Source organism: Drosophila innubila (assembly GCF_004354385.1).
Source record: "Drosophila innubila isolate TH190305 chromosome 3L unlocalized genomic scaffold, UK_Dinn_1.0 0_D_3L, whole genome shotgun sequence".
Taxonomy (NCBI): domain Eukaryota; kingdom Metazoa; phylum Arthropoda; class Insecta; order Diptera; family Drosophilidae; genus Drosophila; species Drosophila innubila.
In genome coordinates this window covers 17,836,894-17,849,197 of record NW_022995376.1, presented here as the reverse complement: position 1 = coordinate 17,849,197, position 12,304 = coordinate 17,836,894, and the positions used below count along the sequence as shown (strand labels likewise).

The window sequence follows — 12,304 nt, the reverse complement described above, 5'->3', positions numbered from 1 at the left end:
TTTTATATATACTAAAGTTAAGACCATAATAAAATTACCATTACCACTTATTATCTCATGTAACTCACAAGTAGTTTAAGCTCCTTATACTACTTCTTTTTATTTTTTTTTCCTTATGTATAATCATCTTTTAAACCACAAAGCTGTGGTATTTCGCTTTATAACTGACCCATGCACCAATAACATATACGTTCAAAATATTTCGCTTTTGGTTTTTTTTTGTAGAATTTATTGAAAAAGTTGACATAAATACATGCATGCATATTGTTGTATACTAAATATATAATATATGTGATTTTTATTATTTTCTTTTGCGTAAATAAAAATCTACGTTTGCTGACTTTTGTTATCTTAATGATTCACACACTCCACACACAAATGTGGAGTCTGCAATCACTGAAAATATTGCTGAATTCTTGTATTGGTTTTTATTGTGTTTGTGGTTAGCGAAACAAAGTTGATTCGCCTTAAAAAAATACATCAATTATGAAATATATATATATATTTTTTTAGTTTTTATTACTTTTCTATATTTTTGAGTTGAGTTTATTGCAACAATTTTTGCCCAGCTGCGCTTTACGAATTCTCAAACCCCAACTGTATTCAGTTGTGTTGAACAAGTTTCTATAATTGTTTTACTTGAATATTTGATTTTAATTTTGGTTTTTAATATGGTTTTTGAATACACAAATACATACATATTTTTGTTTTGAATAGATTTTCCAATTTGCAATTGTCCATTTCATTGGTTCGCAAAATTTCTAAAAATTTTGGAGAACAAGCTTTGAAAATGCCTCAAACTACGCATACGAATACAATATAGCTGAATATACTTGATAAGTTTTATTAAGTTAATGCTTTGGTTTAAAAGTGGTTTTGGATTTGAATTTGAATTTTAGGGACACTAACCAAAATCAAATTAAATGCTTCAAGTTACATGAAATTGAAGTCAAAAGTAAAAATAAACTAATTGAAAACTGATCGGATAGAACAAAATTCTTTTGGTGCTTTACGTAAATAGTTTAAGTATTTTAATATTATTTTAATTATTCGTTTTGTATTTCTTTTTTTTTTTTTGGTATTTGATTTAAATATATACTGACTGTTTTGGTATTATAGTTGCCCTTTCTTTCATTTCGTTTTGTTTAATTTAATTTAATTTAAATATACGACAGTTATGCATAAATGACTAATATTTGACTTTGACTTTGCTTGGCATTTACTTTTTACTTAATGTTTTGGTTACTTCGATATTTATACGCAATGCTAAAAACATTTTAAAATGCATTTTCAAAGTTAATTCGATAAGTAATTATGTGGTTGTCATTAATTCATTAATTCTGAGTAAGCTTTGAAAGTTTTAGACAAAGTTTTCAAGTTGTCAGTGTCAAAAAATTTGCATACATTGTGAGCCAATCCCCGTCCCGCCTTGTGACGGGTGACGACAAAAACTTTATCGAATGAAAACTGTTTTGTTGTTTGTTGCTGATGTTGTTGCTCTGGTTGCTATTGTCGCTGACCGACCGGTAAGCAACCCTCACTCTCTCTCCCTCTCTCTCTGACGCTCTCAATCTCGGTGCAATGCACCCCCTTTGAAATAGTGCGCAGGCGCAGGCGCACTCTCTCTCTTCGTCTTCTTCTCTCAACTTTATATGCGATTCTGATTCAACTGAGAGCGTGGAGTGAAGGGGCTAACCATAACACCACTTGGCCAAATCGCCTCGTTGAACAGCTCATTGAAACGATAGTCGGGTATGGAAATCTTAAATTTGCAGTAGGATAACTGCGATAAGTTGGCATCGTTTTTGACCAATTTGGTGCATTTGACCAGATTCTTGTTGATTTTCAGTTCCTCGGCCAGATGCTCGATAATGTCGTCCTCGCTGGTGTTTGTCGCAAACTTGCCCACCTGCACCCAACGTCCGTAGTCGCATACGACCTGCAATCGATCCGAATTGCAATTGTTACCGACAACGATGAGGTTGTTCTGTTGCGGGTGCTTTTTGCCATCGAGATTGTTAACCGGCTGGTTGCCAAATTGGAAATACTGCTGGTACATCCGTCCCTGGATTTGATTAACGCCATTGCACACCTTGTTCACCTTCTCCTCGATGGTGTGCAGCTTGGCGGATAATGCCTTTGGCGATTGATTTCTGCACTCATCACAGTTAAATGATATCATTGGATTCTTCTGTATCAAATCATACATCGCATCGTCGATATTGACACATGTACGGTGGAACTTCTTCAGGCAGTCATCCGAATTGCATATGATGATTGCATCCTTCGAGTTGATTGATTTCTTGCATTTTGGGCAATTTTCGGCCATCTTGTTAATTGGGTTTTGCACTTTAAACGTGGTGTTTGGTATTTTGGACAGAATAACGTCGAAAACGTCGAGAAAAACACACAGACACGGACACGGAAACACACTCACAAAAGCACACGCATACACACGCAAACGCACACTGTGTAATATGAGCGACTATTAGAGGGCTATGCTGTCTGCTGGCGGCTTTAGAATCGCTGGGTGGCCTATCGACAATACGACGGTACGACAATATTGGTGTGAGTGTGTGAGAAGTTTTCTGAAATTGTTGGAGAAATGGGAAACGCGACCGAATGCGAACCGTACGCTTCGAAGTTTGCTGTTCAACTGAAAGCGAACCCTTAGAAAAGCTACAATTGCCCGTTTATCGCAATTTTAGGGGTGACTTTTTTGCTCTTCTTCGTTTCTCTTCTGTGCTTTGTATACCCTTACAGAGAGTATTATAATTTTGTTAAGAAATGAATGGCAGACAACATAAAGTATGTGTACATATGAAAATATATTCTTTTTCAGGATAGACTTGAAAAACTAATAAATATTAAAGCAAACCAAAGTAAGCTTAAGTGCACCTAAAACACAATGGCAAATTTATGGTTTCACAATTTTTCTTTCATGAAAAACCTTTAACAAATTTTAGATATGCTTAATGGAGATAAATTTGAATCAAATTGCTACCTGATAGATTGATACTACTTCAATATCAATTAGCTACCACAGAAAGGATTAGTCGAAAACTGAATACAGGGCTCTGCAAGGGTATTAAATCTTCGTTGTGTCGAAAATAACCATTCATACATTTTTTGTGTTTTTGTTTTTTAGTATTTTAACCACTATTTCTGCCATATGATTCGTGTGCTTGCAACCAGTATTTATTTCACATTTCTTTTCAACCAGTCATTTTAATTTTAAATGCACTTGCATTTCCGGCTTTTTAATAGTGTGGCAGCATTGCATTTAAATTGGTGCACGTTGCACTGGCAGTTTGCCAGTGTTGAAAAGTATTGCTTGCTTATATTCTCACGGCTATGACACTCAAAGTTATTAATTTTATAATACAATTTAATTTAATTTAATTCAAAGCGAGACTTAGTATTAAACTAACTTTAATTTATTCCAAGTTTAAATAACACTAATTATTTTAAAAATATTATTAAAACAACAAACCAAGTGCAGTTTGAGTTACGAGTACGTTATCAAAATTGTTTATTTAGACATATTCTAATTTCAGCACACATTGAATTGAATGAATTGCAAATGAGGCCTCACCTGGTATATGTATACAGTTTGATTGTACTCCAAAGTAGTCAAATTATAGGCCGGCAATTTATAAACACATGAAAACGATTACTTCCGCTGTCAATTATCAAGTTGTTTGGCTGCAATTGCAGCTGCTTTTCGCAACAGTTTGCAGTTGAGTTGTGACGTACGAACAGGATACACTATAAAACAGGAAGCTGTAGGGACAACAAAGCCACGCGAGCAACACGGTCCAGCAACTGAGGCTGTGTGCACAAATCCGCCTCTTATTTATACTCCCTTCAGGAACAGTAAATGTCCCGCTTGGGCTAGCGGAGGGGGGTGCAAAGGGTGGCCGGGTGTGAGCGGGGGTGGAGTCGGGGGTGTTTGTTGTTTGCGCATGTCCTTGCCATCAATGATGGCGAGGGATAATAATAAAATAAGCTTGTAGGAAAAATGCAAATAGCGTTAACAGGTGTAGCGGCAGCTGCGCCATCGGCTCTGCAGCTGTTTTTGTTTGCCTTCCTCTCCCCGTCCGCAGCTGACCTCTTACCTGTTCCTACCTGGTTCAAAGCAGCCTCATGTAATTGGGTTTCATTAAGTGGCAAATGGGGCGGCCATTTCCGTTTCCTTTGTTTGGCCTCTTGTTAGCGCCGCCGCCTGTGGTCTGTGCTCCACTTTGGTGCCAATAGATTTTAATCAGGTGTGGCAAGGCATAGTAAACAGGCGCCGTGTCAGCCCACCACACCCAGCATCGTCGCCCACGTGCAACTGATTTAAATATCAACGTCTCAGTCTCTATTTGTATTCAACTTTATTTTTATTATCTTGCCGCATCCTGTGTGCGCCATCTACGTCGTCCAATTGTTATTTATGTATCCACGTGTGTCCGATACCTGACAAATCCTTATGCTGATGCTCCTGGCAAGTGCCAAGTGCGTAGTTTCCTTACAATTAGTTTATCAAGTGAGTTTAATTTAAGCACTCGCTTCAACTTGTACTTTAATGCTATGTGCGTACTACGTTCATATTTTTGTTGTTTCTATTTTTATTCCTTCTGCTGCTCTGATTGACAGCCAACTTGTTGTTGCTGCCCTGAAACTTGGAGTCAGTGAATAACATAAAAATGCTCTTTGACTCACACACTTGAAATAAAATAGTTGACATTTTTAAAGGCGCTAAGGTGAAAATTGAAAAACTTTTTATAAACATTGATAGGTCCAGGAAAGGAACTATAATTTGTAAAGAAAATGAAATAATAGATAGAAAGATGCTTGATAGATGTTAAAGTACATTTGTACATTATATTTATATTTATATTCTTGGCAAGCATCAGCAGATGATTAAAGACTTTAATTATCTGAAGAAATAGATTGATCCTACAAACTAAAAAACTAAGAACGACTGCTCGTTAAACTATTGTTAAATAAAGTAGTGAATTCCAGATTTAACTTGTGAAAAAAAATATTTCTTATACCGCCATTGCAATTTTAACTATACAAAGCCGTAGCCCTGACAAAATTTACCTTTCGCTCTCTGGTTTTTACATATGGTATTCCAAAGTGTTACGAATTAAACGCCCTTAAAGTGGCTCCATTCAAGTTCAGATTCATGTTACATTTCTTTATCGCACATCTCGTTTCGCATGCAGCTCACAACTTAACAAACAAACAATGTTGCGCGCAGATTGTGTTGGATTTCAGCGTCTACACTGCAGACTCATCAATATATTTATATGAATGAAATCTACTCGTCTTGATCTAATAAAGGGGCTTGTCAAGAATCAATAGCTTATCGTCTTCCACTTCAATTTCAAGTGGGAATATTTAATTCTGTATACATTTTAATGAGAGCAGCTTCGTATTTTATTTGTAAAATGTGGGTTTTTGTTAAAGTTTTGCTTAGCCATTCATGCCTTTACTTGGATTTGGTTGTCAAATGTTTATTACTGGACGGACACCCTCACAAATTGCAAGTTAGCTATTAACCTTTATCGGAATGTATCTGGTGCATAACTTATGGATACGAGTATGGTTGCCAATTCTTCACGAACTTCAGTTGCGTAAAATTGCCTGACTGGCAATTTTCATCGACACACACGGCGTATGTGTAACAACACACTTGAGACTTGTCGATTGTCAACAAATCGCAAAACTAAATTGAAGTCGAAATCGAAATCAAAATCAAAACTCAAAAAATCCAAATTGAAATACCAAAAACACAGTTCAACGTCTCATTTACAAAATGAATGAATTGCAGTCAGCTAAATGCGCCAATTTCAAGTTCAAATCAAATCGATCGTTTAAATCGAGCTAGCGAACATCACTCATACGCAGCATAGGCGATGTCCGAGCTGACCTTCCGACAATTACGAGAAAATGTTGCATGCTGCCAATTATGGAGCAACTGCAGCTGTCGTATTAAATGTATTTTTGGCAATTGAAATGCGCGTGCCACACAATAGCAACAAAAAAGTGTTAACTTGCAATTTGTTGGAGTGTGCATCATCGTAACAATTGCTAGTTGGATGCCTTTAATTGTAGAATTGGAACTGGGGCAAGCATCTGATCCCTAAACAGGGTGCCCGCTTTGCTGACATTGACACTGATCGACGACACTTGAATCCGATATCGCTAGCAGCTCCCGCATGCGTATAAATATGCGTCGCATGCACGAATGTTTGTCACACAACGACACGAGTTCGACGGCGAGCGTTCACAGACGAGACAGAAACACAGACAGACAGACAGGCAGATTGATCGATTGACTTGTGAGGATCTTTAGCTGTTGAGTAAAGATGTGCCGTCAGCTGTTTATGCTGCTGTTGCTGGTGGCTGCCAGCAATGCGGCAACACATGTCAACATTTCCATAGCCCAACAGCCGGCTACGAATCCAGCTGATGTTAACATTGTGGATGGACATGCGCCTGCCGAGCTGCGAGCGGGTCCCTATCGTCCGGAGGAGGAGCCACGCTTTGCACGCCTGCAGGAGCGTCCACAACAGCAGCAACAGCAACAGCAACAGCAGCAGCAGTTGCCACAACAGTTGCCACAACAGCAGCAATCTCAGCAGCCGCAACAGCAACAGCCGGTGTCACCTCGCCAGGGCTTGGGATTGCAGCCAACACCTGTTGCAACTGGCAACAATGGTCGTCTGCCACGTCGTCGTGGTCACAAACGCCGTCCCTCGTTGCATCAACAGCCGCCACACAGCGGACAGTTCCGTCAACGCAACCAACAACTGCGCCAAAATCAGGAATTCGAACGTTACATTCAGTCGTATCATAGTCATGGACCTTCTGTCGAAACTGTGAGTATAAACGCCAAGTAGAAATAAAAATGTCTATAGTGCCATCTGCGATTTTTCCTTAATCTGCTTTCTAACTATACATTTTACTTGCTAATTAATTTTAACTTTGTGACGAAATGTGTAACCCCATAAAGTATATAATTTCTTGATCGGGCGGACGAGCTGAGTGGTCGGTTCGTCTCTTTCTATGGAAGTAATCTCTCAGTTTTGAAGTTATCTTAATGAAACTTCGTACAGCTCCACCTTGTTGCTGCAGTCAGTACATATATCAGAACCGTCCTGATCGGATCATTATTAGATACAGATGCCAAAGGAACGATAAGTTCAAAATGTACCTATAGTATGAACTAGTTTTCTAATTATTTCTTGATATATCTAAGCCAATCTTACAGAAGTTGCATCCTTACACATACTGAACACTTGGCTAAATCGGTAGAAAATTGAGATCATGGCTCTACAAAGGAATTAAGTCTACGGCCTGTTGAAAGTAAAATTTCTTTTTTCTTTATTTTTACTCTATTTTTCTGCCTGAAAACAGGATTCACTTAACAAAATCTTTACAAGGACTCTACATAATTCCACAAATAATTTTTTTAACTCCATCACAAACTTCTCTTCTTTTTCCATGTTAGGTCTTTGAATCCTCCAGTCCTTCCCCTCAGCGCTATACACAATCCAGCAGCAGCAGCTCAAGTTCCATTGCCCCAGACGATGCAGTGTCCATAGGTGGCGCCAAATCGCAGCAGTTGCGCATGTTTGAACGCCAGGTGGCTGCGCCGGTTGCACAACAGAGTCAGAGTGCCAATGTGGAGCAGGCACAGGATAGCAAACCTGTCTATGAGCCACAAGCGCCAGCGCCTGTTCAAACTGCTTCTATAGCGCCCGTCAGTTCGAGTTCCGTCTCCAGCTCTAGTTCCTCCTCCTCCTCCTCGTCTTCCTCGCCCAGTTCCAGTTCAGGCAATGCTCCTGCACCTGCACTCGCCCCCGCTGCAATTCCCAATGAAGCCAAGTTGGGAGGCGGCGTCTCATATGAACCCTCGTTTGAGCCCGCTTTCGATGTTGGTACTAGCTACAACAGACCCAGTTATGATCAGGGTGGCTACAGCTATGATGATGTCCAGGATGATTATCAGGATCAATATCCACCAGCCGTAGATGAGAACTCCGGCTATGATGACTACTCGGATCAGGCTGGCGGATCAGGTTACTTGCCACCACAACGTGGCTATGTGCAACCCGCACCACCGCGTCCCCTTGTTACCAAGACCATACAGATTGTGCAGCCGGCGCTAAAGGCCAAGAAGTACGAGGTGCGTCATCCGGCCGTTCAAAAGGAGTTCTATGACATTGAGGAGCGTGTTGTGATTAAACCTGCTGGCACATTGGTTGTGGAACTGGACCACCCGGTGGCCAAGATACCCAGAGGAGAGACGCTGCTGCCCCTGGGCCATCCACATCCTGCTGTGGCTGCTGCCTACAACAACAATGGTCACGTGCAGACCCAGGATTATAGCCACAATGCCAATACGTACAGACCCTCGTATGAGCAGCCCAAGGAGCAATCCCAGGTGACCACAGTGGGCTCCAGTGTGACCACCATGCCCAGCTATGATCAGGCACCCAAGGATGAGTATGTCGAGGCTCAGCTGCAGCAACAGCAGCCACAGGATGCCACCGACGGCAATCGTCAGCCCTCTCCCGCAACCTCCTCCACGTCCAGCTCCAGCTCTGGGTCGAGTTCCACTATAACCGCCACTGATTCGAATGGTAATCAATTCCAGATTAGCAGAAAGCATTTGGCGCCGGGTATGATCCCACGCCAGGAGCCAGAGCTGCAGGATTATGACTATGGACGCAGTGAGGCCAGTTATCCACCTCAACGCAGTTATCAACGCGCCAACAGCTTCAATCGCCAGTCTTATCCGAGTCAGAGCACCGATGATTACTTCACTGGTGAATTCCTGCCCAATGCCAATGCCGGCAATGTGGAGTCCAAGCCAGCGCGTCTTGAGGAGGCGCCACGCCCTCAGATCATCAAGCATGAGCACAAGATTCATTTGCCGCCCTCCCAGCATAACATATACCTTGGACGCAGTCGCCAGCCGCCGCCAAAGGAGCGTCGCATCTCCGAGGTGCAACTGCCATTTGGACAGGAGCATCCTGCCCATGTGGCCGAATTGAAGCCATATCTGCGCAATCATGCAGGTCCTACGGTGGTTTATGCCAAGTCAGCGGCTCGACCCGCCGCTCCACGCTCCTACTACCAACAGTCGTCGCGTCAGCGTAGTCCCCTCGCCGAGGAACTGGAATACAGTGCTCCATATTCACGCATGCGCTACGATCCGGATATAGAATCTGGACGTCTTGAGGAGGCGCCAAAGGAGGTGCAGACAAAGGAACCCGCCAAGGCGCAAATTCATCTGCAGATCCCACATGAGCATGATCCCGATCAGTCCATCGTGGCCACAGCGACCATCAGTCCAGTTAAGCCCGACTGCGATCAGAAGCAGGAGCAGCAGGAACGATCCTCCCGCTTGAGACAACAGCCACAGCAGCAACAACAATTCCAGAGATTGGTGGAGGCACCAGCTGCCGCCGCGTCACCAGCAACCACCCAGGCCACGCCCACGCCAACCCAATCCCAGCTGGATGTGGATGTGGCGGGTAATGGCGCCGCCGGACACCTCAATCGACACCTGCAGCCCAATGAGCGCGTTATTTCCGCCACTGCCGCACCCACCGATGCAGCTGCAACGAGCGAAACCTTCCACAAGCGCCGCATTGTGGTCAATCATCCGTTCCAGACGGTGCGCGAGGTGGTCGAGCATGAGCCCATTACCAACTATCATCAGATTCAGGTGAATGAGCCCGCCTCCCCCATGCTGTTCCATCAAGCTGCCTACTATCAACAACCTGTGCAGACCCATGGCAATCTGGTGCAGTATCAAAGCGCCTCCACACATGGCAATCTCTATTCCCACTATGGTTAGAGCCTGCATCCCAATCGATATAAGTAGCTGTAGACCTGGATTTGTATAGTTGACTACGCTCTATTCTTGTTTTGTTGCATTTTTAATTGTAAACTAAGTGTTTTTTTTAGTGTAGTATGGAATAACCGAATCGGTGGAAGGGCCCTCTCCATAGATTGATTGATCTTTTTATATGATTACACATGTCGTCCCATAGTTTTAAGCGCAGTTTTACTTGCCACTAATAAAATGCATACAAAATGCGTCGAGAAAATTAAAAAAAGGTGCATTTTAAATTGAATTTATGTGCGCTTTATTGGCGCCATCTATTGTTCGTTTATGGAATGGTAAAAAATATTTCTAAAAGTATTTAAAACGTAAAATAATTCACCATTCGGGAATGGTAAGGAAAATAAACCATTTTAAAAATATTTCAAAATTATAAAAATACAACATCAAAGTTTTTACATGTAATATAATATTTTTATTGTTTATATTTTTTTTGTTTCTTTTTGTTTTATGAAAATTATATTTAAGCATAAGCATACAACGAACAAACTTACAGTTACATTTTTATAATGCAATTAAAACATTGACTTTATATATAATTATTGTTTATACTTTTTTTCAGCGCTTCAAGACTCATTTTCAAAAAACATATTTTGCATAGATATTAATTGTTTTTTTTTTTTTCAATTTAATTTTAATTTTTTTTTCATTTTTGCTTGCACTGCTCGCAATGTGTGGGTTAAGAATTAAATATTTATGATTTATTTTATTTATATATTTATATAAAAAATACAAAAACAATTGATTCAACCGTAGCGGCTGCTTCTCCAATGCAATTGTCCAATTTTTTGTAATTTAGCTGAAACTGTGTTGCAATTTATTTGTTTTTTTTTTTATTTGATTTTTGTTTTTACTGTGGCGGCGTTTGACTGGATCGACGTTTATCCTTTTCCTTCTCTTTTTCCTTTTCCTTGTCGCCACCCTTGCGACCAAAGATGCGGAACATGCCACTGCGTCGTTCATCTTTGCTCTTGCTGCCCTTCACACCCGAAACGGAGGAAATGGATTGGGCTTCACTTTCGCTGGAACTTTCGGCGGACACACGGGTGAAACTGATGGAATCCGGCTGCAGGGAGACAGGACGATTGCTCTCAAAGCGACTGTTGCCCCAACCTAAGAATATAATGCAACAAGAGGCATGAGTAAATTGTGAGTGTATTCGAATTCAATGAATAAACCGCATGCAGCATAACATAAAAGAAAGCGTATGAATGTAACATAAAAGAGAGTAAGTGTAAGTGCAAAAAAGATAGAAGGAGAGAGACAGGGGAGACTTGATTATATTGATAATAACAATAATATAATATCATTTCATAAAATACTTTGTAAGCTCGTGCGCAGATAGGTACGACGCGTTAGTTTCACCGATTTGACAGTTGAGCCTTCACAGATTTATATTTTAAGAGGCATGCATAACAAAGAGAAGAGAGAGAGAGAGAAGAAAGAGCTAGAGCTAGAGCTACCAAGAACCAAACTAAATAAATAGCCAACTCAACAACCGTCTAAAAAGTTCATGCCAACTAAACAAATTCCGTAGCCTAAATTAAAGTCTTATATGTTAGGATATATGTTATGTATATGTAATGTATATCTCTGCGATTGTGTGCTAACCACCGATTCCATCGTTATTGTTATTTAGATGTAGACCCATGTAGCTTGGATTACTGATGGCATTGTTATGATCCCCGGAGCCGGATGATGATTTGGTCGATGATGTTGGTGAGCTCGTTAAATGCCAAACCGTGCGACTGCTTGTCGCATGTTGTTGTTGCACTTGGGTTGTGGTTGTTGTAGTAGTTGTTGTTATGGTGTTGAGATTACCATTGCCATTGCTGCTTGCTCCGCTGCTCGAGTAGCTAATGGTGCGTTTTGTTGTGCTGCTGCTGCTGCCGCTGCTGTTGTTGTGACCATTGTTGTTGTTGCTGTTGCTGCTGCTGCTGTTGTAACTGTTGCCCGGCGCATGTGCCTCCATCTCAATAAACTTGCGCGTTGTATCGATGCGTCCAGTGTTCAACGATGGCACACGCTGTGGCGATGTCATATGTTGTTGTTGATGTTGTTGCTGTCTGATCATGTTGCTGTTGTTGTTGTAGTAGTCCGATTGCTCTTGTATGGATGCCGCATTGAATGCATTGATGCGTTGTTGCACCTGCGCCGCATGCGGCGATTGATGGCTATGCGGATTCGGATGATGACTATTGGCGCTGCCCAAAGGCGGCATCGTTGTGGGCAATGGCGGTGGATTATCTAATATACGAGTCGAGTTTTGAGGGGGACACGTTTTTTTACAATCAATTTTTTTTGGATGATAAAAGTGTGTGTGAGAGAGTGAGTGTATGTGTGTGTGTGTGTGTGTGTGGAACAAACACAAATAGCTGTAGGCTTAAGGGA

At 41.3% G+C, this 12,304-nt stretch overlaps 3 protein-coding genes across 8 annotated transcripts in view; 1 reads left to right on the top strand and 2 right to left on the bottom strand.

Annotated features, from left to right (window-relative positions):
• Positions 1 to 304: 304 nt before the first annotated feature.
• LOC117788452 lies at positions 305 to 2,632 on the bottom strand. The gene has a single exon (XM_034627229.1). The coding sequence runs from the start codon at positions 2,327 to 2,329 to the stop codon at positions 1,649 to 1,651; it is 681 nt and encodes a 226-aa protein (XP_034483120.1). The 5' UTR covers positions 2,330 to 2,632; the 3' UTR covers positions 305 to 1,648.
• Positions 2,633 to 6,362: 3,730 nt separating this feature from the next.
• LOC117787151 (RNA polymerase II degradation factor 1) lies at positions 6,363 to 9,865 on the top strand. The gene is made up of 2 exons (XM_034625592.1): positions 6,363 to 6,875; positions 7,508 to 9,865. The coding sequence occupies exons 1-2, from the start codon at positions 6,363 to 6,365 to the stop codon at positions 9,863 to 9,865; spliced, it is 2,871 nt and encodes a 956-aa protein (XP_034481483.1).
• Positions 9,866 to 10,744: 879 nt separating this feature from the next.
• Positions 10,745 to 12,304, bottom strand: part of LOC117786584 (spectrin beta chain, non-erythrocytic 2) — a 35,966-nt gene continuing 34,406 nt past the window's right edge. For 4 of the 6 annotated variants that reach the window (XM_034624920.1, XM_034624919.1, XM_034624918.1 and 1 more), the window contains 2 exons: positions 11,735 to 12,160; positions 10,745 to 11,026 (listed from right to left, as the gene is read on the bottom strand). In XM_034624920.1, coding sequence (XP_034480811.1) covers positions 10,764 to 11,026; positions 11,735 to 12,160 — 689 coding nt within the window. In that variant the 3' untranslated portion in view covers positions 10,745 to 10,763. Of the gene's footprint in view, positions 11,027 to 11,524; positions 12,161 to 12,304 lie in introns of all 6 variants that reach the window. The other 2 variants (XM_034624916.1, XM_034624921.1) reach the window with 2 other exon arrangements.

What these genes read in the sequence shown, in the direction of transcription:
- LOC117788452 (XM_034627229.1), bottom strand. Translation starts at nt 2,329, where the DNA reads ATGGCCGAAAATTGCCCAAAATGCAAGAAATCAATCAACTCGAAGGAT.
- LOC117787151 (XM_034625592.1), top strand. Translation starts at nt 6,363, where the DNA reads ATGTGCCGTCAGCTGTTTATGCTGCTGTTGCTGGTGGCTGCCAGCAAT. An exon ending in ATGGACCTTCTGTCGAAACT is followed by an intron (nt 6,876 to 7,507) that starts GTGAGTATAAAC and finishes TTTCCATGTTAG; the next exon opens with GTCTTTGAATCCTCCAGTCC.